The sequence below is a fragment of the Ctenocephalides felis genome, unplaced genomic scaffold (assembly GCF_003426905.1).
Source record: "Ctenocephalides felis isolate EL2017-DRISC unplaced genomic scaffold, ASM342690v1 CF-g0.4_SCAFFOLD_01170, whole genome shotgun sequence".
In the NCBI taxonomy this organism is placed as follows: Eukaryota; Metazoa; Arthropoda; class Insecta; order Siphonaptera; family Pulicidae; genus Ctenocephalides; species Ctenocephalides felis.
In genome coordinates, this window is record NW_020537324.1 from 9,799,863 (window position 1) to 9,822,930 (window position 23,068).

The 23,068-nt window shown below is 28.7% G+C and overlaps 6 protein-coding genes across 8 annotated transcripts; 5 read left to right on the forward strand and 1 right to left on the reverse strand.

Moving 5' to 3' along the window:
- Positions 1-4,446: 4,446 nt before the first annotated feature.
- Positions 4,447-6,662, reverse strand: LOC113368159 (guanine nucleotide-binding protein subunit alpha homolog). Its single transcript, XM_026609728.1, has 3 exons — positions 5,967-6,662; positions 5,393-5,661; positions 4,447-5,139 (listed from the first exon to the last, which is right to left on the reverse strand). The coding sequence occupies exons 1-3, from the start codon at positions 6,465-6,467 to the stop codon at positions 4,782-4,784; spliced, it is 1,128 nt and encodes a 375-aa protein (XP_026465513.1). The 5' UTR covers positions 6,468-6,662; the 3' UTR covers positions 4,447-4,781.
- Positions 6,663-8,870: 2,208 nt separating this feature from the next.
- On the forward strand, positions 8,871-13,161 carry LOC113368160. 3 transcript variants are annotated; one of them, XM_026609729.1, is made up of 4 exons: positions 8,871-8,967; positions 11,278-11,399; positions 11,474-11,568; positions 12,814-13,161. In XM_026609729.1, exons 2-4 carry the CDS (start codon positions 11,299-11,301, stop codon positions 13,071-13,073), a joined length of 456 nt encoding a protein of 151 aa, XP_026465514.1. In that variant the 5' UTR covers positions 8,871-8,967; positions 11,278-11,298; the 3' UTR covers positions 13,074-13,161. The 3 variants fall into 3 exon arrangements, with proteins under 3 accessions (XP_026465514.1, XP_026465516.1, XP_026465515.1); XM_026609731.1 differs by having other exon boundaries at positions 8,949-8,967; positions 11,360-11,399; positions 12,814-13,092; XM_026609730.1 differs by lacking the exon at positions 8,871-8,967 and having other exon boundaries at positions 11,143-11,399; positions 12,814-13,095.
- A 1,210-nt stretch (positions 13,162-14,371) lies between these two features.
- Positions 14,372-17,110, forward strand: LOC113366146 (pre-mRNA-splicing factor SYF1-like). The gene has a single exon (XM_026607710.1). The coding sequence runs from the start codon at positions 14,504-14,506 to the stop codon at positions 17,108-17,110; it is 2,607 nt and encodes an 868-aa protein (XP_026463495.1). The 5' UTR covers positions 14,372-14,503.
- A 457-nt stretch (positions 17,111-17,567) lies between these two features.
- LOC113366156 (putative glutathione-specific gamma-glutamylcyclotransferase 2) lies at positions 17,568-18,571 on the forward strand. The gene is made up of 2 exons (XM_026607721.1): positions 17,568-18,058; positions 18,155-18,571. The coding sequence occupies exons 1-2, from the start codon at positions 17,924-17,926 to the stop codon at positions 18,569-18,571; spliced, it is 552 nt and encodes a 183-aa protein (XP_026463506.1). The 5' UTR covers positions 17,568-17,923.
- A 331-nt stretch (positions 18,572-18,902) lies between these two features.
- LOC113368158 (guanine nucleotide-binding protein-like 3 homolog) lies at positions 18,903-21,533 on the forward strand. Its single transcript, XM_026609727.1, has 9 exons — positions 18,903-19,016; positions 19,089-19,193; positions 19,270-19,436; positions 19,509-19,692; positions 19,813-19,890; positions 19,969-20,118; positions 20,301-20,942; positions 21,082-21,182; positions 21,262-21,533. The coding sequence occupies exons 1-9, from the start codon at positions 19,004-19,006 to the stop codon at positions 21,490-21,492; spliced, it is 1,671 nt and encodes a 556-aa protein (XP_026465512.1). The 5' UTR covers positions 18,903-19,003; the 3' UTR covers positions 21,493-21,533.
- A 128-nt stretch (positions 21,534-21,661) lies between these two features.
- LOC113366158 (N-acetylgalactosaminyltransferase 7-like) lies at positions 21,662-23,066 on the forward strand (the record flags this gene model as incomplete). Its single annotated transcript, XM_026607722.1, has 2 exons — positions 21,662-21,971; positions 22,063-23,066. Coding segments are annotated over exons 1-2 (1,182 nt in total), but the record flags the coding sequence as incomplete, so codon positions are not given.
- Between the last annotated feature and the right edge of the window lie 2 nt (positions 23,067-23,068).

Genomic DNA, 23,068 nt, shown 5'->3' on the forward strand with positions numbered 1-23,068 from the left:
AAAATAACCTACTAATTATATACTATATTTTCAGTACCAAGCAATGGAGTCCAATATCAATCAATGAAGTACAAACTAGAAAACAAAATCATTACATCTTAGGAACAAATCAACCAGGTAAAAAGTGTTTCTAATTTAACTCTGTATTTTTTCATAGAAAATAGATTAATTTTAATTATGATTTTTATAATGAAATTTATACTAGATTCAGTTGATGAATGAATCATAATGTATCGTCTTATCCAGGTGATCATTTAGTGGGAGAAGCTTATGATTCGCATTCCTGGCCAACTCCCCAAGATGTTGAGATGACTTTAACATATCCTTCCGAAGGCGAAGGAGCAATCTTAACCTTTGTTGATATCAAAATTACCCAAGATACAAAAGACGGGGAAGTTCATGTTGTGAGTGGAGGAATTGGTCAGAGGGAAATCAAAATAGTAGTCAGTGCATATGATACCAGAACTTTTAATTACAATTGTGAATGGTATGGTTTTTAAATAAATAAATTTTAATTTTTTAATGAAAATTTATTGTTCTTCAATCAACTTAACATCATGCAAATTTCCAGACAAGAAAACAAGAGATACTTGTGAGTTGATATTTAAATATAAATGGGGAAAAATCTTTATTGAAAATTTCGCTTCCGAGCTATGGTTTCTTTAAAAAAGTTAATTTTTTATTGACTCGAAATATTCTTCCTGGCTATGGTTTCTTCATAAATTTTCTTGAAGTAACTTATAAATCCAGAATTGCAAAGTTTCCCAATGACCAAAAAATGACCCTCACTAATATAAGATGTCGTTTGATATAATAATCATGTAACTATGAGAGTTTGTTTCATACAAAGCACAGATTTCAGATTGTTTTAAAATAATATCTAAACAAATAATCTTTTTTCTACAAAGATACTGACTTTTCATTATCGACAGATAAGAATTGTTTTCTTTCAAAGAATTAATTTTAGATCTATCTCGATCATTGGCACTGATTCATACCAAAATTGATAATATATAAAACCGTATCATCCTGACATGATATTATATTAAAAGATTGTACAAGATACATTGATAATACATTAAGTTTTTGCGATGTGACAGAATTGGATTAGTTTTTTTAGATAAAAACCGGATGTGAGATATGGATAATCTTAGAATACTGATAGAATTTATATATAAAATAAAGGCAGTGTGAATTTTGCATATATTTTATAGTAGTTCCATAAGCTTCTGCAACCATGTACAAACTTCCCACATTTGTGGTATTATGCTCTTTGGCGGTTTCCATGTGTGTGCCGGTGGAAAACTCAGTAAATATTGAAGTATTTGCTGATAAAAGGTTAGTTTATGAAGACTTTAATAATATTTATAAAAATCGTTTATTTAGATTTGGACTGTGATTGAATTTTATTATTTTATTAGTGAAATTTTGGCCAAGTATCCAGATGCCATACCAATGAACGAAGAAATCATTGCTGTTGATGGAGCAAGAGGTTCAAAACTTTACACATATGGACAAAGACAATCAGGTAGTAATTAATTAGAATTTTAACTCGACCTTTAAGTAACTAGAGAATCAGATTTGCTAATTTTGTTTCCTGGAATTTTAAGTTATTCTGAATTGTTAAACAATTCAATTGATACCAAAGTTGATTTGTGATACTCACAAGTGAGCCAAAACTTGGGTGCATCGATTTCAAAAATTTAAGAGTTGTTTGATGAATTACTGGATAATGACTCGCAGTGATTAGTTTTGCCTAACTATCAGCCAAGTTGTTTCTATATAATCCACAGATTACGAATTCCAAAACCTTTGGATTTTGCTGCTGATTAGCTTTTGCTAAGACATAATGCTACTTAATCTAGATTTTCCAGTTCCAAACGTTTAGATTAACATAATTTTTATAAAATGATCATTTATTAAATAATTATTTCTCCGTAGGTGATGTACTTGTCGATTCGCCTTCCGATTTTTTCACATCGCCTTTCCCGATGGACATGTCTTTGGCAGCAAGCCATCCCAAAAAAGGTTTGCCTGGATATCCAGTTACTTATGTTAACATTTTGGCCGTCCACGATGGAGCAGGAAGTGCAATGATCATTGGAGGCGGTATTGGTCAAAAACAGATGCATGTATTGATTAGTGCGACATCTACATACACCTTGTCTTTTGCTGCTCAATTTTATGGATTTAAAAATGTTTCAACAATTTACTCTTAGTTTATTTAGACGTTATTCTGACTAATTGATTATTTGATTAGATTGATAATGTATGTGATAGTTTACACGGAATAAATTTAAAATTAAATCTGCATATTCTTTTAGACTCAATAAGGGTGCTTCCATACTTTTCTTTCATCTAAGGGTGCGTCCATTAATCACGTGAGGCTTTTAGGGGGAGGGTGGTTTTTAGAGGGAGCGGTTTAGTAAGATATCAATCTAAATTTTCAAAATAAAAACAAAAATTTTACGTTTTTGTCGTAAGTTCGAAAAATTTGTTCGCAAAATTTTACGTAACTAAAACTACACGTGATGTTTGTGGAGGTGGAGGGTTAATTATAAATATCGAACGTATTACTGTGGGGAGGGGGCAAAAATTCTTAAAAAATTGATCACGTGATTGATGGACGTACCCTAACAAAGTATATTACGGTTTGTATACGAATTGCATACAACTTCACCATTATTTTACTTGCTAGTTGCGCATTTCCTCTGCAGTGGCGCGAATGTAAATATTGTTCAACATCTCCTGACTTATAGTGCAAACTGACATTCAAAAGTGAGCATAAAAAGTTTTATCTTTAAAAATGTTTCATTCTGTGTTTGTTGGAAGTTGGAAGACCTTTCTGCAGGTTAGTAGATATAATATAATAATGTCATTTATGCATGTGTATTGTATAGCAATATAAATTGAATCAATGTTAGGAAGGGCCTTTTATTTTGTTTGAGGCATACGGATTTCCTAGAATATGGGGGCATTTTAAGAAATTTGTAAAAAACAGAAATTTTACAATGTGAATGTATGAATGCAAAATATTTCTTATTGTATAATTATCCTAATTCCGTTGGCGACGACAATAAATCAAATTCCAAATTGTATCGTTCATGTTAAAAATAGTGTAAAATGTATAAATGAAATGCTTATTCAATGCCCCGTGAAAACAGGATTATAAATATATATATATATATATATATATATATATATATATAGTGTTTTTTACCTCTTATTTCCTTAAAATAAATTTTTCCTCAGACTTAAAAGTATATTAAAACATTCGATACAAAAGATCGAAACTGCTTAGTCTCAGAAATAGTCGAAGCATGAAACAGTCGTAGTTTAGTATAAAATATTTATTATTGTATTTACAGATAAATATTTTACAAAAAATGAGTTACAATGATGTTGATTTTTTGTTACATATATACAACATATATAATTTGATCAGGTATATTCTGTTAGTAATATATTTTGTATCGTTATTTAACTATTTATTTGCAATTTTCCATTTAACATAGCTGCTTATTTTTATTTATGATAAATATATTTCAAAAATTCGAAAAGAATCAATTTAATATAAAATAATTTCAATTTAAGAATTATTTTGCGATAAATAAGTCAAACAAAATATATATGTGTGTGTAACAATTAAATAATTATGATATAAATAACATGCAATTTATACATATACTCAATGAAAATATTTTTGAGTATGTTATATTTGAATACTCATATGATATATATATATATATATATATATATATATATATATATATATATATATATATATATATATATCTCTTTTGTTTTTTAACAATTTTTAGAAAGTGCAAACAAATACATCACTTAAATTCACAATGAATAAAAATAAACTAGAACGTACGCATGCAAACATACACAGCTTACACAAACAGACAAAAGATATTAATCTCTTTAAATATATAAAAGTATTATTTATTATACAATTTTTGAGTTTGCACAGTCGAAATTGGAATGTTTTTCACCCACAAGTGTAACGGCTTTGTCTTTGATAAATTATAACAAATATAAAGATAGATTTTCTACTGTAATGTGGTAATATAAATATATTCAATTTTATTCACTTCATAATGTAGATATGAAAACAAAGTTCTATCTCGTGTAAATAAATCTATTTGAACAATTTGATATAAAACTAAAATAACACCTGTAGTAACATAAATTATATTAACATTTGAACAAGATAATAAATTTATTTTTATTTACATCACATTTTGTTATCAATAATATCAATTACCAAAAAAAAACTTTCAATATATTTAAATGCAATCCTATGTAGTATTTACATTAAATATATCCTTACAATATTTTACATTTTCTAAATTTATAAATACTCAGTGAACCAAAAATAAATATTTTTTTTGAAGGCTCCATTTATTATTGTATGAAATTTACTAAATCGAGCTTGTGTAAATATTTTTGGTCTCAGAAAAATATATTTAGCAAATTGTTATTTGTGCACTATGTAATATAAATATATTCAAGATTTGAGTATTATGGGTCTTTTAAGGCACTTATTATTACAAATAAGCTGTCTTACTTTATTTTGTGTAATGACTGACAATAATTTGTAACTATTCAGAGGATTCCTGTGTTAAAGGCACTTTTTTATATTTTCAATATAAATGAATGGCTTTACTCAAAATGTTAGGCAGTCATTAAATAGAAAATTATTTGAAGGAAGCGCACATTGCAACGATAAATTCATATTGTAAAAATACATGATATAAAATTAATTCATATCGTTATTGCAACATTAGAGATTCTAAATTTCTATGCAGTATTGTGTCTTTGACAGAATTGAAAACAACTTCAATATTTTGTGTATCCACCGCAGTTGTAAAATGGTGGTATAAAGACATTTTGGGATTTTTCTTAACTCTAGTAAACATTGATAATATAAAAGCCTGTACATCATGCACAGAATGTGAATTACCAGTGAACTGAGGATAATACCAGCGAATATCAGTATCAGGATTTGTTACTTTTTTTACCAGCAGATCTGATTTATTCAAGAATAAAATTATGGAAATTCCACTGAAGTGTATGTTGTTGACTATAGTATCAAATATATTCCTGGACTCCTCGAGTCTATTGGTTTTTCTGCAATAAAACAATAGTAATATGTCATATGCTGAAACAAGTGATGGAAACAAATAAAAACTAATGAAAATTTCAAGTTTAATGAAAATAATCATTTGAATGCAATGTGAAAACTATTAAAGTTTGAAAAATGTTGATGGGATAATTTACTATTTATTAAAGTTATTCTTTATATTCATTTTGTAACTTGATTGACATTTTATTCATATTTATATTTTTCATATATTTCTGTCACTAGGTATTCATATATTACCTGTCCTCTGATAAAACCTGATCAAACTCAGAAGAGGAGACTAGGAAAAGTATTGATGTGACAGAATCAAAGCATTGTGTCCATTTCTGGCGTTGTGTCCTTTGGCCACCAACATCAACAAACAAAAATGGTATGTTATTAATTCTTATTGAGAATTCAAAAATTCCTTTTGTGGCTTTCCGACAATGCAAGATATCTTTGTGTGTTGGTAAATAATCATTGCATGAAATGCGCTTTATCTCATCCAGGAAATATTGTACTGAATCACTCTAAAAAGATAATTATATAGTTCAATCATTTCAAATTTAAACTCAGAAATATAAAAGAACTAAGACAAAAATGACATATTGTCTATGTAGGCAATTAAGTAGTTTTATGAATAATAAGGAAATATGGATTAACTATATTGTATTTTTGATTGTGCTCTTAAACCAATCGCTATGAAGAAATTTCATAATACTCTTGCATCATTTATCACTAATGTTTTACAATAAAGGGTTGCACAAATCAGAATGCACTCGGATAATGTAATATTTATATTGCTGAAATAAATATGTGATTTTGAGACACTTACAAGCTGAAATTCCCTACGCCTGTCATAAGCTTGCTTTATTGCTTTGTCTTGCCAAAGCATTTCAATTGGCCTAGAATATTCTTGGAATAATTTCATGTCAAGATTGTGCCCAGTAAGAAACGTCCTGACTTGGTCAGAAGGCACTTGATTTGAGGGGCACTCCCATTTAATATTTAATTTGTCCCGTGCATCAATGAGCACCTGCATTCCTCTAACAATATTTTGATAAATGACATGTTGGTATTCCTTAATAAGTTCTGGCTCGAATTGAACGCCGTGGATAATTCGCATTTGCTTCAGAAAAGTAGATTTTCCACTTTCACCCGCGCCTAGAAGCAACAGTTTAACTTGGCGTTTATAAGTCTGTTTATCTTTTTCGATGACACGATCAATTTCCCGACTTTTCATACGCTGTTCTATCTCTTCAGGTGTCAATTTAAAGCGTAGCCAGCATGTAAATGCCTCTGGACAACAAGAGCACGACCACATTTCGGTAGCCATTTTAGCCACAGATTCAGTTTATAAGCGTAAGTTTCAGCGATCCACTTATCCCTGAGGTTCGTATTTAACACCATATTAACTGTTTCTTGATCTAAGGCACATATTTAATCACAATGGTGTAACCTTATTCTGTAGCTTACGTATCCTGGTATGTTTTAATTACACCTATTACTCACGCATAAGTCACACACTCGCGCATTCAAAAACAAAAACAACTAATTTGATTGGTTGTGAATTGACTTCAGGCTCATTGTGTTGTCTAATCTGAAGTATTGCCAGATCTAACACTCGGACAACATTTGTGGCTCGAAATTTGAATTTGATTATTTGAACTATTTATTTTTATGATTCTCCTTTTAACACTAACTATTTAAATAATTATTTAAAAAAACACAGCATCTCCAGTTAAGACATTTTTTACTATTAAGAATCACAAAAGCATTTTCTATTTCAAATGAAGAGCTCGTACTTTGGATTTTTCAAGTCTAAAGAAATAAGAAAGATCAATTTTTTTTTATAAAATTTCAATCTTAACCAAGTTTTATCAAAGCGTAAATTACCATAATACATTGAAGGTAAAATATTTAAAAGTCAATATCGCTTGAAACGACTATCGGCACTTTATCTTATTTATGTACTAATTCCTCTAATTTCGATCCCATAATAATTTACTTCAAACTTGCGTATTTTTTCTTAAGAACATGATCTAATACTAGGTTTGGCACTGATAACTAGAATAAATACTTTAATAATTATGTATATTTGCATAATGAATAATACAAAATTCCGCCTTAACACTATCCAAGCGATAAGTACAAGTATTAATAATATTTTATAGGACAAAATAATATGCCTAATTTAAGAAAAAACAAAGTACACTTCAAGATCAAAATATTACGGTGTTTATAATAACATAATTTTCTTCTGGAGATTATTGACCTGTAATATTTTCTTATTTCAACATGTAAGCACGTTCTATGAATCATAAATCGGAACATCATTCGCTTCTTATAGGATAATATTTCTGAGAATACCGTTGTACAAATAAGGTTCGAACATGTTCATTTATTTTTGTTAATTGAACAGGTCGAAGTTTTCTATGATATTTAAAACACATGTAAAGTATTAGATAATTATTTGATTTAGTTATTTCAAATATTTTTAGAATAATTACACGATGTTCTTTCATATTATAAACGCATCTATGCACACCTACTGTAATCCAGATCATTATAATGATATCAATTAAAGTTCTAAATGGATTATTATCATTTTATTTTTAGCAAGTCTAATTTTCAAACATTTTTCCTTTAAACACTTCAATGGTAATATTAAATTTCCTTCAATTTTAACAGTTCTTGAAGAAGGAATACATTCCATATACATCTTGAAAATATCTTGAAAACATAAATAATTATAAAGAAAAAATTAAGTAAATATTTTTTTGAAAAAAAGGAAAGGGTTCAGAGTTCAGTAAAATGAAATCATAAAGAATGTATTTTATATATACACATATTCATCATAAAAATATATAGCTTGTTTTTGATTTTTATAAAACGCCTCTTTTTTTTCAAAAAAAAATTATAATTATTTCTACGTTTTGGAGTTTTAAGATATCTATTCTTCGGGATTAACAAAAAACGAAAGTTTTTATTTAATCTCACGTGTTTATGCAATTATATAAACACTCGCTAAAAATTAAATTATGAGTTCAGAAAAATAAAATCATAATATTTTGTAACGACAATAGGCATATTGTAATGTCGACAAAAGGTTGCATAACCCTCAGTGCAATATAAGGTCAAGGTCGAAAGTTATAGAAGGTCATTAAGAAATATAACATCCTCTGGGGAGGTCCACCGGATCTAGGCTCGAGCCCTTAGATTTTTTGTTAAAAGTTAAATAATAAATGATCATAAATGATTGTTGACTATGTTAAAACTCAATATTTAAAAAATAAAATAATTTGAAAGACCTTACAATAGGCATATTGTAATGTCGCCAAAAGGTTGCATAACCCTCAGTGCTAAAGCCATCTCCCCACCAGCCTCTACTAGGGTTCTTGCAATATAAGATTAAGGTCAAGGTCGAAGGTTATAAAAGGTCATTAAGAAATATAACATCCTTTGGGGAGGTCATAATAATAATAATAATAATAATAATAAATGATAAATGATCATAAATGATTGTTGACTATGTTAAAACCCAATATTTAAAAAATAAAATAATTTGAAAGACCTTCTACTATCACCTATAATTTTTTTACTTACATGAATCAGTGTATAATTATTTTTTCAAGGTACTTAGGTAATATATTTAACCTGTTTTAATATTTAAATATTTTTTTAGCAAATATGTGAACGATTATGAAAATACAGGAAAATTTTTACATATTGGTTTATCTATAATAGGCGTCTCATGGTAACACGATTTGGAGTGAATGATAAAAATCAACGACACCCAGTCGTTGTGATCGAACGATAATTGTGTGTCATAAAAAGTAAGTTTGACGTGGAAAATAATTATATTTTATAATCAATTTAATGATGATTTTATTTATTTGTGAAAATATATTTCTCACGAATTGTATTGGAACAATTAAATAGATTAGGATTTTATAATTGCTGCTTAGATTTTAACAAGCCCTTTTAATATTCATCCAAGTATGTGGCCGAACTATCAAGATAGTATTTCATCAATTGAATGAATTGAAATTATGAATAAGAATGAATAATTGAATATACAAATTTTATTGTGCACTTAAAACCAATTGTCCTGTGAAAATCGTCATAGGTTTAATGTATTTTGTCTGGTCTTTGCGATTTTAATAAAGCATTATGAATAATAATAATGTATGTAATTTACTATTGCATATAATAAATGATAATAGCTATTGCATTTACGAGTAATAGTTAGTAGAAAATAATGAGGTTGACTGCAAACGTGTACTTCTGTTTCAATTTCAATTTCAAATGTGCAATTATTAAATATTCCTATAATCAGTATAATTTTTAATATTTTTAATAATTATTCAGATGAAACATATAAAGTTATAGATGTAAATTTTATGTTCTGTGAATCTTATATTTATTCTAAATTCTAAAATTTATTCTAAATTATATTTAGGATTCACAGATCATATATTTTTTACGTGTATAAATTTTACAACAATAAAATATCGAATTACCTAATACTCTTCAATGTTCAATATGATTTCTAAATTTTTGTTAATTATTTAAGATTCACAGAACATATAATTTACATTTAAACTTGTGATATGTAACTTATTCAATTGACTAATAACTTAGAATAAAGTATGTAAACTATGTTTTTTATATAATATTTATTTTTAACTATTTCGGAGTCCTAGAACATAAAATTCACATATATAACTTAGAGCAATAATAAAATATCGAATTATTCAAATTTCTTAAAATTCAGGCAATTTTCTTATTTGCTGAATTTCTAAGCATATTATTGTTAATTATTTAAGATTCGTAAAAAATAATATTTACATGTAATATGTAACTTTTAATGTAAATTATATGCGAGGTGAATTTTATGTTAAATTATAATATAAATTATATTGTTATAATGTCATATAATTCTGTGAATCCTAAGTACAATCAACATTAAAAATTACAAAATATCTCGAATTTTAATAGTATTTGTTTGTTTGATAAATTGAATTTGTCAAAAAAGTAGTTATCCTTATTATTTCCTATAAATAATTTTTTCTATACAATAGTAAATTACATACATAAATATTAAGAAAGAACTACAATTATTGATTTTAAATTAAACATTTTGAATTTTTTTACAGCAAATTTGAACTAGAAATACTCGAATTATGCTATGATAAATCATAATATAAAATCATCATATAAAATAATGCTGATGCAAACTAAGAAGATCATACCGTTTGTAAATAAAACTATTCCAAAATACACATTTCTTTGAAGTTTCATAAAGCTCAATGTTTATATAGGCCTACAGAATATTTACTTATTTCATAATTATAGATTTGTAGAGAAAAAGCAAGTCTTATTAAAATACTCGACAAGGCAACTAGAGTCGACTCTAGTCTTATGGTATAGTTTGCATCATTATATGATTTATTATAAATGAAATGCGATGTAATCCTAGAGAAATTGTTAGAAATGCTCTCAAAATTTTCAAATTTGCTCTGAAAAAATTTCAAAATGTTTAATTTAGAATTTATTACACTAGTATTACCGAGATTTCAATGGTTAACATAATTTTGCTAAGCATTTATGTACATAGCGTGGTATACACAATCAAAAGTCTAGATTTAGTAAATAAATATTTAAGTTATTTGTTATAATTCCATTGAATCCAGTTTATGCAGACACCTACAGTACGATTTTATGTTTACCTTATTAGCGAGCATGTTTTGCATATATGTGACTTTACTCTCGCAAAAGTGCCTTGTTTTGCACATATGAGTTTAATCTTGTATCCGTGCGACTGGCGATAAAATCGAAACCGCCAGATCACATCTAGATAATTTAATAAACAGTGTAGTAAACAATATTTTCAATGAACTGTTCAATAGACAAATATTATTGATACAAAATTTATCTTTAACGATATATTAATTACTGTTAATTAAAATCATATCGCACCCTGATCAAAAAACAAGTACATAATATCTCGTTGTAAAGAGATTATAATTTGGTATATAAGAATATGAAATTACTTGATTGAGCATATTCATTTTGAACTGCCGCATGACAGCCATATAAGCTATCATAATTAAAAGTGCTTTTACCGTTTAGTATTCTTTTAGAATATTAACTAAACAATCATCATGAAATTCTACGGTTTAATGTTTGTGTTGTGTTTTGCAACTCTTTCCACATGTCTACCAGTGGACAAGTCCGTAGAAGTTGAGGTTTTCAGCAGTGAAAGGTAATTATTTTTTTGAAATTTATTTAACCATTTTTATTGTACTTTATTATAATATAAATATTTAATTTATATAGCGAAATTCTGAAGAAGTACCCGCAAGCCAAGCCCGCTGACAAGACCCACATTGATGATGGTAAAGCTACTTATGAATTTGGGGAGAGAGTACAAGGTAAGCAATTTTAATTATTTTATAATTTATAATTTTTAATTTATAATTAATTTGAGATCAGTAACTCTACAAAATTAACATTCAGACTAAAAGACATTAATTTAAGTTGATCATATTTTTTCATTTCAAATCCTGAACAGTAAATTGTAGTTATGCTATCCATTGATATGATATAGGACCAAAGTTAAATATGAATATGAATTATATTTTTAATAAAATTATATATAACAAGTTCCATTTAAGGAGTTCCAAGTTCCATTTCTCTACAATGCATTGTAGAGAAAAGTATGTACTCAGAAATTTTTAGAAAAAAAATTATTCATACAAAAAAACTGATTTTTAATGTATCCTTAAATGGAACTTGTTATATATAATTTTATTAAAAATATAATTCATATTCATATTCAACTTTGGTCCTATATCATATCAATGGATAGCATAACTACAATTTACTGTTCAGGATTTGAAATGAAAAAATATGATCAACTTAAATTAATGTCTTTTAGTCTGAATGTTAATTTTGTAGAGTTACTACGTCTACTTATATTCCAGTCATTTAAGCCTAAATTAGGTAAGAATCTTAGAATTGGAGATACCCAGCTGTAAGTCTGTAAATACTTGTATATTGACACTAAAAAGTTGTCGCAAAACCTACACATGGTAGGGTGTACCTATCATTTGTAGGTTTTGGGTATCTCGAATTCCGAGGTGAACTTACTATAATGACTGGACTAATAGCAATCAATCATCGTATGAATTTTAGTACATTTTTTTCATAATTACCTTTAGTAAAATATATAGTTTTGGTGTGCATTTTTCAACTTCTAACTTATCGTTTGTCTAATGAAAAATTTAGCCAGACAGTCAGAATTTTTTTTATAATTTTTGTGAATATCAAAAAGGTAGTTTCTGCTCATTAAAGTGAAGCAATTTAATCAAACTTTTGGTTTGTGCACTCAGCAATTTTCTATTTGCTTCGCTTTTTTGTTTAGTTTCATTTGAACATACTCATGATATATATAATATATTATTTTAAGATATTTGCTGGGTTATAATTTTATTAAAAAGTAATTGTAGAGATACCCATATTTTTCAAAAATCCGGTGCAATCCTGAACATATGAGGTCCAATACCAGGACTCTTCCCGCTAATCCGAGATGAATAGTCTCGATTGATACCTTTTATATCCTAAGAAATTAAAAAAAAATATTTCTATCAATATATTAATTATTATGTCTTTCCCAGGCGACAAATTGATGGTCGGCGCAACTGATGTATACAACGCCCCAACCCGCCAAGATGTTGCCCTGAAATTCAACTTCCCCGGAAAAGTACCCTATTCCGTCACCTACGCCTCTGTCGAAGTCCTACAAGATTCTGAGGTCGGACAGGCTTTCATCGTCTCCGGAGGAATCGGCCAATCTGAAATCCATTTGGCTGTTGTAGCTGACAAAATTAAGCAAGTCCAATATACCTACGAAATCTACGCCATTGTCTACGTTTAAAATCCTAAAATGACTGAAATTGTACGCTTAGATGGTATTAATCATAGAAGTAGGTGAAATTTATTCATAAATTTCACTCAAATTAACATATTTTGATAATAGATTTATTATTATAATGATAATTTAAAATTGATAAAATTACATCTTCTATTTGATAGATCAACAAACATCTAATGTATTATTTTATGAATTAACTACTGTAATTTTTTAACCTTTTGTACTTAAAACAAAATGAAATATATTATATAAAATGCAATATGTTCTTCTTATTTAAATAATTAATAATAATTAAGAATAGTTATTCTTTCATGCATTTATAAATATTTTCCATGTATAACTAAAATAAAGTATATAGTTTTATGTTAATAAATTATACATAAAACTATAATACTTATAATATATGTAAAATATTTACATTATTCAGTAATTAAAATTATTATTTAAATATTTAAGTTATTATATCCTCAAGTGTTCTTTTTATTGTTTTCTTGACCTCTGGTACAGTGACCATATCCTTAAATGTTATTTGTTATTTATAATTTTTATTACCAATTTAGCCATCAGTAATCCTAAACAAACTAGCTGAACAAATCATACAAAGATTGTCTCATATTTTTTAATTTGTTTTAATGAGTTTATTCATATTGACTCTAACCTAACGGCCTCATTTTATAATCATAAAAGCTTTGACATGATTTGGATCCTTTACAACATGTTTATGATCATGACACACTTGAAGTTTAATATTTGAAAAAATAAGACATTTATTATCTTCTTTATGTATTAATATCTTGAACGATAACAATTAATTGAACCTTGTTTTTATAAAGCGGTTAAGGTAATTATGCTATAAGCTATGTATATGTATAATTATAAGGATGATATTTTTTGATAACGCAGATAAGTTTTTTTTAATTTTTTATTGTTTTTTTAACAGCAATCAGAACTTGTTTCATAAGCTGTTGGGTTAATTGGACTGTAAACAATCTTTAAAGCTTTTAAAATTTACCAGGCACCCATGCCTGATTGAGATATGAAAATATTAATAAATAAATGAAAAAAAGAATAATGTCTAATCGTTAGACTGATTTATATCGCAAAATAAAAGAAATCAAAGTATTATATTTATTTATAAGTTTGAATATTTAGCACTAACGCTCTAACAATTTTTAAAAATGTAGAATTTGTTGAAAGTTGAAATTTGAATTTAATGCGTTTTCATGAGACAATATTTAATGTTGGCGTTACTGATAATTTTTTCGACTTTTGGCAACCATTTCTACTCACAATATGTCAAACAGAAGCCAAACATCAAAACTAGGTTATAATCCAACACAGATTTTTACTTAATTTTTCATGTTCTTTAATGTTTTAGTTTATTTTCTTTAGATTTAAATGTTTTTATTACATTGAGAACAACTAGAATTTTAATGACTGTATCCAGTAAAATGGGTGATATTAATATATCATTCCAAGAAGATGACATTGCGTACGAAGAAGAAATTTTACGCAATGCTTTTTCTGTAAAACATTGGTTACGGTATATTGAGCACAAAAAGAAAGCACCTAAGCACATAATCAACATAATTTATGAAAGGGCTTTGAAAGAACTGCCAGGTTCATATAAAATTTGGCATCAATACTTAAAACTTCGCCGAAAACAATTGAAAGGTCTATGTATAACAGATCCTCAGTTTGAAGAAGTCAATAATGTATTTGAACGTGCCTTGGTTTTCATGCACAAAATGCCGAGGATATGGATGAACTATTGTTCTTTCATGACAGATCAGTGTTTAATAACAAGAACTCGACAAGTGTTTGATCGGGCTCTGAGAGCATTGCCAATTACTCAACATCATAGAATTTGGCCCTTATACATTACATTTATAAAGAAACATGATATTCATGAAACTGCTATAAGAGTTTTTAGAAGATACCTTAAATTATGCCCCGAAGAAGCCGAAGAGTACATAGAATACTTGGTTTCTATAGATTGGTTAGATGAAGCAGCCATTCAGTTAGCTAAAATTGTTGATAGTGATACCTTTGTTTCAAAACATGGAAAATCTAATCATCAACTGTGGAATGAACTTTGTGAATTAATATCTAAAAATCCACATAAAGTACATTCACTAAATGTTGATGCTATCATACGAGGTGGTCTTAGAAGGTATACTGATCAGTTAGGACATTTATGGAATTCCTTAGCAGATTATTATGTGCGTAGTGGGTTATTTGAACGCGCTCGAGATATTTATGAAGAAGCAATTCAAACAGTTACTACTGTTAGAGATTTTACACAAGTTTTTGATGCATATGCTCAGTTTGAAGAACTTAGTTTAAGTAAGTGTATGGAAGAAGCTTCTAAAAATCAAAACCCCACTGAAGATGATGATATTGATCTTGAATTGAGACTTGCCCGATTTGAACATTTAATGGAACGAAGGTTACTGCTACTGAATTCTGTACTTTTACGCCAAAATCCTCATAACGTACCTGAATGGCATAAAAGGGTAAAACTGTATGAAGGCAAGCCTCATGAAATTATAAACACATATACAGAAGCAGTTCAAACTGTTCAACCAAAATTAGCTGTTGGTAAATTGTTTACATTATGGGTAGAATTTGCTAAATTTTATGAAAAAAATGGACAGATTGATGATTCAAGACTAGTGTTTGAAAAGGCTATTTTAGTTCCATATGTTAAAGTAGATGAACTAGCATCAGTTTGGTGCGAGTGGGCAGAAATGGAAATTCGTCATGAGAATTATGAAGATGCTTTAAAACTAATGCACAGAGCTACAGCAATGCCATCAAGGAAAGTAGCATATCATGATGATACCGAACCAGTTCAAATGCGTTTATACAAATCTTTAAAAATATGGTCAATGTATGCAGATCTAGAAGAAAGCTTTGGAACATTTAAATCTTGTAAAGCTGTATATGATAGAATTATAGATTTAAAAATATGCACTCCACAAATTATTATGAATTATGGACTATTTTTGGAGGAACAAAATTATTTTGAAGAAGCGTTTAGAGCTTATGAAAAGGGTATTGCACAATTCAAATGGCCAAATGTTTATGATATTTGGAATACTTATTTATCAAAATTTTTAAATCGTTATGGTGGTACAAAGTTGGAAAGAGCAAGAGACTTATTTGAACAATGTCTAGAAAAATGTCCTCCTCAATTTGCTAAATCATTATTCTTATTATATGCTAAATTAGAAGAGGAACATGGATTAGCTCGACATGCCATGGCTGTTTATGAACGAGCTACAGTTGCTGTACTACCTGAAGAAATGTTCCAAATGTTTAATATATACATTAAAAAGGCTGCAGAAATTTATGGTGTTCCCAAAACGAGACAAATATATGAAAAAGCAATTGAACTATTACCAGAAGATAAAGCAAGAGAAATGTGCCAACGCTTTGCTGAAATGGAAACCAAATTAGGTGAAATTGACAGGGCTCGAGCAATATATTCTCACTGTAGTCAAATGTGTGATCCTAGAATCACTGCTGATTTTTGGCAAACTTGGAAAGAATTTGAAATAAGACATGGCAATGAAGATACTATGAGAGAAATGTTGAGGATTAAACGGAGTATACAAGCTACTTATAATACTCAAGTTAATATGATGTCTGCTCAAATGTTAAGTTCAGCAAACTTATCTGCTGGTACAGTTGCTGATTTGGCTCCTGGTGCAAGAGATAATATGAGAATGTTAGAAGCAAAAGCTGCAGCTGAAATACAATCAGGAAATGCTGGTTTTGCTAAGCCTTCAAATATTATGTTTGTTCGGGGAGAAACACAAGGACAGCCAAATAGGGATGACAAAATATCTAAAGTTATTAATCCTGATGAAATTGAATTAGATATGGATGAAGATGATGAAGACAAGGAAGAGAATTCAGACACGGAACAGAAAGAAGGATATGAAGAAACTGCTGAATATAAGGATGCTCCAGTTCAAAAGCAAATAGTACCAGATAAAGTGTTTGGTAGTCTATTAACAAAACAGGATAATTAATATTGTAACTTAATTTTCATGATTATTGTAAAATGTAAATTAAAGCCAGATAAATCATTCATTATTTGTAAATAAATTGAGTTTCACATCAACAGTAAAAATCTATCTAGTAAATGTTTAATAATTTACTACCAAATTTAGTAGTAGGTGGAACAAACCAGAAAATTATTTCCTTTTTCAACCAAATTATTTGTAAACTTCTACAAGAATTAAAACCATAATACCATAAAAAATAATTTATTTTTGTTTGCTAAAGCTTTATAATTAAAAATATTTTTAAAATTATATTATTAACAAACAAATAAATTGGGATTATTGTAACCTATAATCTATAATATAGGAAAGTGAAACGTCATTCAAAACATCAAAATGGTTGATGTTAAACAGAAATAAATTTTATTATATTATTTCAATTAATATATTATTTCAATATATTATTTGAAAAATTAAATGTATAAAGTTATCTCAATCATTGCAAAAAATGTTTTGATGTTCTACATCATGTATAGTTCATTTTTGTAATGCAATTTTAAAAGGCCGTTAACCAAACCAAAGTTGATGCAATATTTTTAAAATTGCATCGTAACAAAACCAGTCTACGATGTTCAGCTGAAAAAAGAAACCGAAATAAAATTAAGAATTTATTTAAGAATTACATATACTATGAAATGTTTTAGGCAGTGGATAAGAAGGGATAATTGCTTACTGTGAAGAATGACGTGGTACTGCAATGCGATCAAGTCGTGGGAAAAATTTAAACGGTTTTGAAATGCTCTGGATTTGTTATTAATCGATTCATAAATATATTACAAGATGTGGGTGTTCGGATACGGTTCTTTAGTCTGGAAGGTAGATTTTCCATATGAGAAAAAATTGACAGGTTACATCAAAGGTTATAATAGAAGATTTTACCAACACAGTATAGACCACAGGGGAATACCACAAAAAGTATGTTATACATTCATATTTTCTATAAATTTAAATAAGTACCAAGTTACATCAATTCAATCTAACCTGCGATATTAAATCATGTATTCCTTACAGCCCGGCAGAGTAGTCACTCTACTATTATCAAAAAACAGTAATGATAAAGTGTGGGGTGTCGCATATAAAATAAAAGACTGTGATGTAGAAAAAGTAACTAAGCATTTGGATCATCGGGAAAAAAATGGTTATATTCGCTCCACTGTTAAATTTTATCCAAAGGAAAATAGTCAAGATAACAGTAAACCATTTGAACTATATATTTATGTAGCAACACCTGAAAATGAGTCTTTTGCTGGTGAAGCGAGCATTGAAGACATTGCACAACAGATATTTACAGCTTATGGACCCAGTGGAAGCAATAAAGAATATATTTATAATTTAGCAAATGCAATGAGAGACATTGGACCTGAGGCATATGATGAACATTTATGTGCTCTAGAAAAGGCTGTCAGAAGATTAGAGTATGGTGCATAATGTAATATATTTATTATATTCCAAAATTTAAAAATATAGGATAATACAAAAATTGTTTCTTTTATTTTTTTCATATTACACTTTATATTATTATATTATACTTTATAATATTTTATAAATATATATATTTTCATTTATTTACACTTGAACATAATACGATGCAATACAATATATAACAATTGTAATATTGTTATAAATGCAAGGTGTATTGCATTTTTATATAGCGCCGTTTTTCAAATTTATAATCGTGTAGATTTGAAGGTTGGTAATAATAGGTATTAAGTTGGTAAAAACTTCGTGTTTTGATTGGCACTCATTGTCATTTGATTTTCTAATCTTTTACACCACGTGCAATTTTTCTTCGAAATTAATAGAAAGTATTAATTTACTTTATTGCTTGTATTTTACTTATAAAATATTTAATATTTCAAAATGGTGAAAATAAGTAAGTTTTTGAAAATATCAAGTGTTGAATAACTATCGGGCAATAATAAATATTTTCCTAACCTCTTTTCAGAGAAAATGTCAAAGCGTCAACCAGCACGCTTAAGATACAAAATTGAGAAGAAAGTACGTGATCACAATAAAAAACAAAGAAAACTTAATAAAAAGAAACCGCCATGTAATTATATAAATAATTTTTGAAGCACTTATTGATCTAAAATAAAATTTAATAAACCAATTAATTTTGTTTTTAGCTAAGAAATCTAAGCTTATTCAAGTTCCAAATATATGTCCTTTCAAAGAAGACATTCTTCGAGAAGCAGAAGAAATGAAAAAAAGAAAAGAAGAGGAACAACAGAAGAGACGAGAGCAACTCAAACTAGAACGAGCACAGCAAAAAAAGACAACACTAGAACAAATGGTTTCACATAATTAAATGCAATATAAAATATGTCCTTTATATATTTAACATATATCAACTAAATTGTATCAGGTAAACAATGCAGAAGTTAGAGGACAGATACATACTGCTTTAGAAGTATCAGGTGTTGATAATCAGAAATATGGAACAGATAAGAAACAAGAAAATTCTTTAAAGGCATATTATAAGGAATTTAAAAAAGTTCTGGATGCAGCTGATGTTATATTAGAAGTTGTAGATGCCAGAGATCCATTGGGTAAAAAATATTCAATAATATTTAATAACTTCAGTAGATTATTAGTTTTATATCTGATAGCAATTTAAACTTTTATTGTATATAATTGCATCATTGTCATTTTATCCACTTTCTACACAGGAACACGATGCACACAGGTTGAAAATGCTATTAAAGCTGCTAAAAACAAGAAACTTGTTTTAGTTCTTAATAAAGCAGGTATTTAAATGAAAATGACATTCTTTTTATTTATAGCTTTTTTATGTATGTATATATTGTTTCCATTTTTAATTATAGATTTAATACCAAGAACAAATCTAGAAAAATGGTTAAAATATCTAAAACAAAGTGTACCTGCTGTTCCTTTTAAAGCCTCGACTCAATCCCAATCAAATCAACTGGGAAGAAGGAAAATGGCACAATGCAAAAATGAAAAAGCATTACAAGGTTTAGTTATCAAATACTATCTTTAATCTTTAAGTTTAGTGTTAAAGTCTTATGTTATCAATATTTAATTTAGTGTGACAAAATTACATTGTATGAGTAATAATAATCTCAAACACTTGTTGTCATTTTTATATAATTATTTTACTATTTTCTAATATAAATTTAATGTTCTTTATACTTAGGTTCAACATGTGTTGGAGCTGAACTTTTGATGTCCTTATTAGCCAACTATTGCAGAAATAATGGAATAAAGACGGCAATACGAGTAGGTGTTGTTGGTCTTCCAAATGTTGGCAAAAGTTCTCTGATCAACAGTTTAATTCGAAGCAGAGCTTGTAATGTGGGCGCTACACCTGGAGTTACAAAAGCAATGCAAGAAGTTCAACTTGATACAAAAATAAAGCTTCTCGATTCCCCTGGAATAGTTTTTGCTGATTCTAACAAATCAAATGATAGTTCCATTGCATTGAAAAATGCTTTGAGTATTGGTTCTCTTAAAGATCCATTTACACCTGCAAATGCAATTTTACAAAGAGCAGACAAAAAGATGCTTTGTAATTTATATGACATTGTTGAGTTTTCTACACCAAAGGAATTCTATGCTCTCAAAGCGGCTAGAATGGGTAAAATATTAAAAGGTGGAGTACCAGATCAAGCAGCAGCTGCAAGAGGTTTGCTAGAAGATTGGAATAATGGTAAAGTTAGATATTATACTGAGCCTCCATCTTCTGAAGGTGTCCATATAAGTGCAAGCATTGTGAAACAAGATGATGTAAAAGAATTTGATGTTGACAGTTTCCAGAGTATGGAATGTGAAACAATAGGTAATATTCATTTAATACATTTGGTTACCAGAATTCAATACTTTAAGAAGTTTTGTGTGTTATTATTCAAAATTAAGATCCCTAGCATTTCGATATAAGAAACTACATTAATTTTTTAATTAAAACTAAAATATTTCAGGTCAAATAAATTGTGATGATCAAGAAGGTATATTGATTGAGAGTACAGGACCAGTTGACATTTTAGAAAAGATGGACGAAGATGATGTAGCTGATGACTTGGTGAGTCACATGATAATAGTTTTATAACTTTTTCTAAATTTTTTGGTTTATTTTGAATGTGAAATTTGTTGTTCCCCAGATTTCTAGCAATATTAATGTAGTACAACAAAAGAAGAAGAAGAAATTACCTAAAAAGAACATAGAGACTAAGAAAACAAAAGTAGAACCAGTTTTATCATTGGTAGGAAATCAAACATTAAATAAGATGAAGAAGATAGAAGCAAAAAAAATCAAGAAAGCAAAACTAAAAAGTGCTAAACATGCTATGCAATTAGCTGATGTATTAGACAATGTTACACTAAAGATTTGAAATTGTGATTAATTTGTTTTAAAAATATACCTATTTAAGCTCATTTATGTTTTAATTACACCTTATCGCGCAAAAATTTATCTTTTCCCATTGCGAAAAATAATTCGCGCAGAAAATGTTGTGTGCCTTTGGATTACTGCTATCTTCACATCTAAACAGCTGATCCACATCAAATGTTAAACAGTCAAAGATTCGAGACACGTCGGCAAATAACCGAATATAATTAATTTTAATGGATTTGAATGTGGATAGTAGTATTGTATGAAAATCATTTAATGGAATTATTAACTAACATCGAAAAATGCGTTTTGCTTCGTGGCGTCGTGGGCGATTTTTTCGCATAGCCCTCGCGTCTTTGATAGTTGTACCACTTTTTTACATTTTATTAACATGGACAATACAGAAAGAAAGAAAATCTATATGGCCGTCAGCTTTTAAAAGTACTAGTAATAATAAAGATCGGCCTCAACTGGTCGAAGGTGAGACAACAAATTTTTCACTTGATGTAAATTATATTTTTTTTGAGGTTATATGAGTTTTCATTCAATTGCTGATTTCTTATTCATGTAGGATTGGGTAATTTCGAACCGAAGAATGCACTGATAAGAGAAGGACCAGGTGAAGGTGGTAAGCCCCATAACCTGAGGGAGGATCAACAAAATGATGTAGCTGAATCTGAATCACAGTATGGAATGAATATGGTATGTTCAGATGAAATTTCTTTAGATCGTACTATTAAAGATACACGACTTGAAGAATGTAAACATTGGAACTACCCAACAGAGTTGCCTAAAACTAGTGTAATTATAGTGTTCCATAATGAAGGGTGGTCTGTTCTTTTGCGAACTGTACATTCAGTTATTAATAGAAGTCCTGATTATCTTCTTCATGAAATATTGTTAGTTGATGACTTCTCTGATAAAGAGCACCTAGGTGTCAGATTGGAAAATTATATTAAACAGTGGAAAGGACTAGTTCGATTAATTAGAAATCATCAGCGTGAAGGTTTAATTCGAACTCGATCTCGTGGTGCTGAAGAAGCAACAGGAGAGGTTATAATATTTTTAGATGCGCACTGTGAGGTGAACACTAATTGGTTGCCACCACTTTTAGCACCCATTCACAGAGATAGCACTATTATGACAGTTCCGGTTATTGATGGGATTGATCATAAAACATTTGAATACCGACCTGTTTATGGTGATGGCCATCATTTCCGGGGTATTTTTGAGTGGGGAATGTTGTATAAGGAAAATGAGGTTCCATATCGTGAAACTAAGACCAGAGCACATAACAGTGAGCCTTATAAAAGCCCTACACATGCAGGTGGCCTATTTGCAATAAATCGTGAATATTTTTTGCAAATTGGGGCTTATGACCCAGGCTTACTGGTTTGGGGAGGAGAAAATTTTGAATTAAGTTTCAAGATTTGGCAATGTGGTGGAAGTATCGAATGGGTACCTTGCTCAAAGGTGGGTCATGTTTATAGAGGTTTTATGCCATACAATTTTGGCAAACTAGCAAAAACTAAAAAAGGACCACTTATTACAATTAATTATAAAAGAGTTATTGAAAC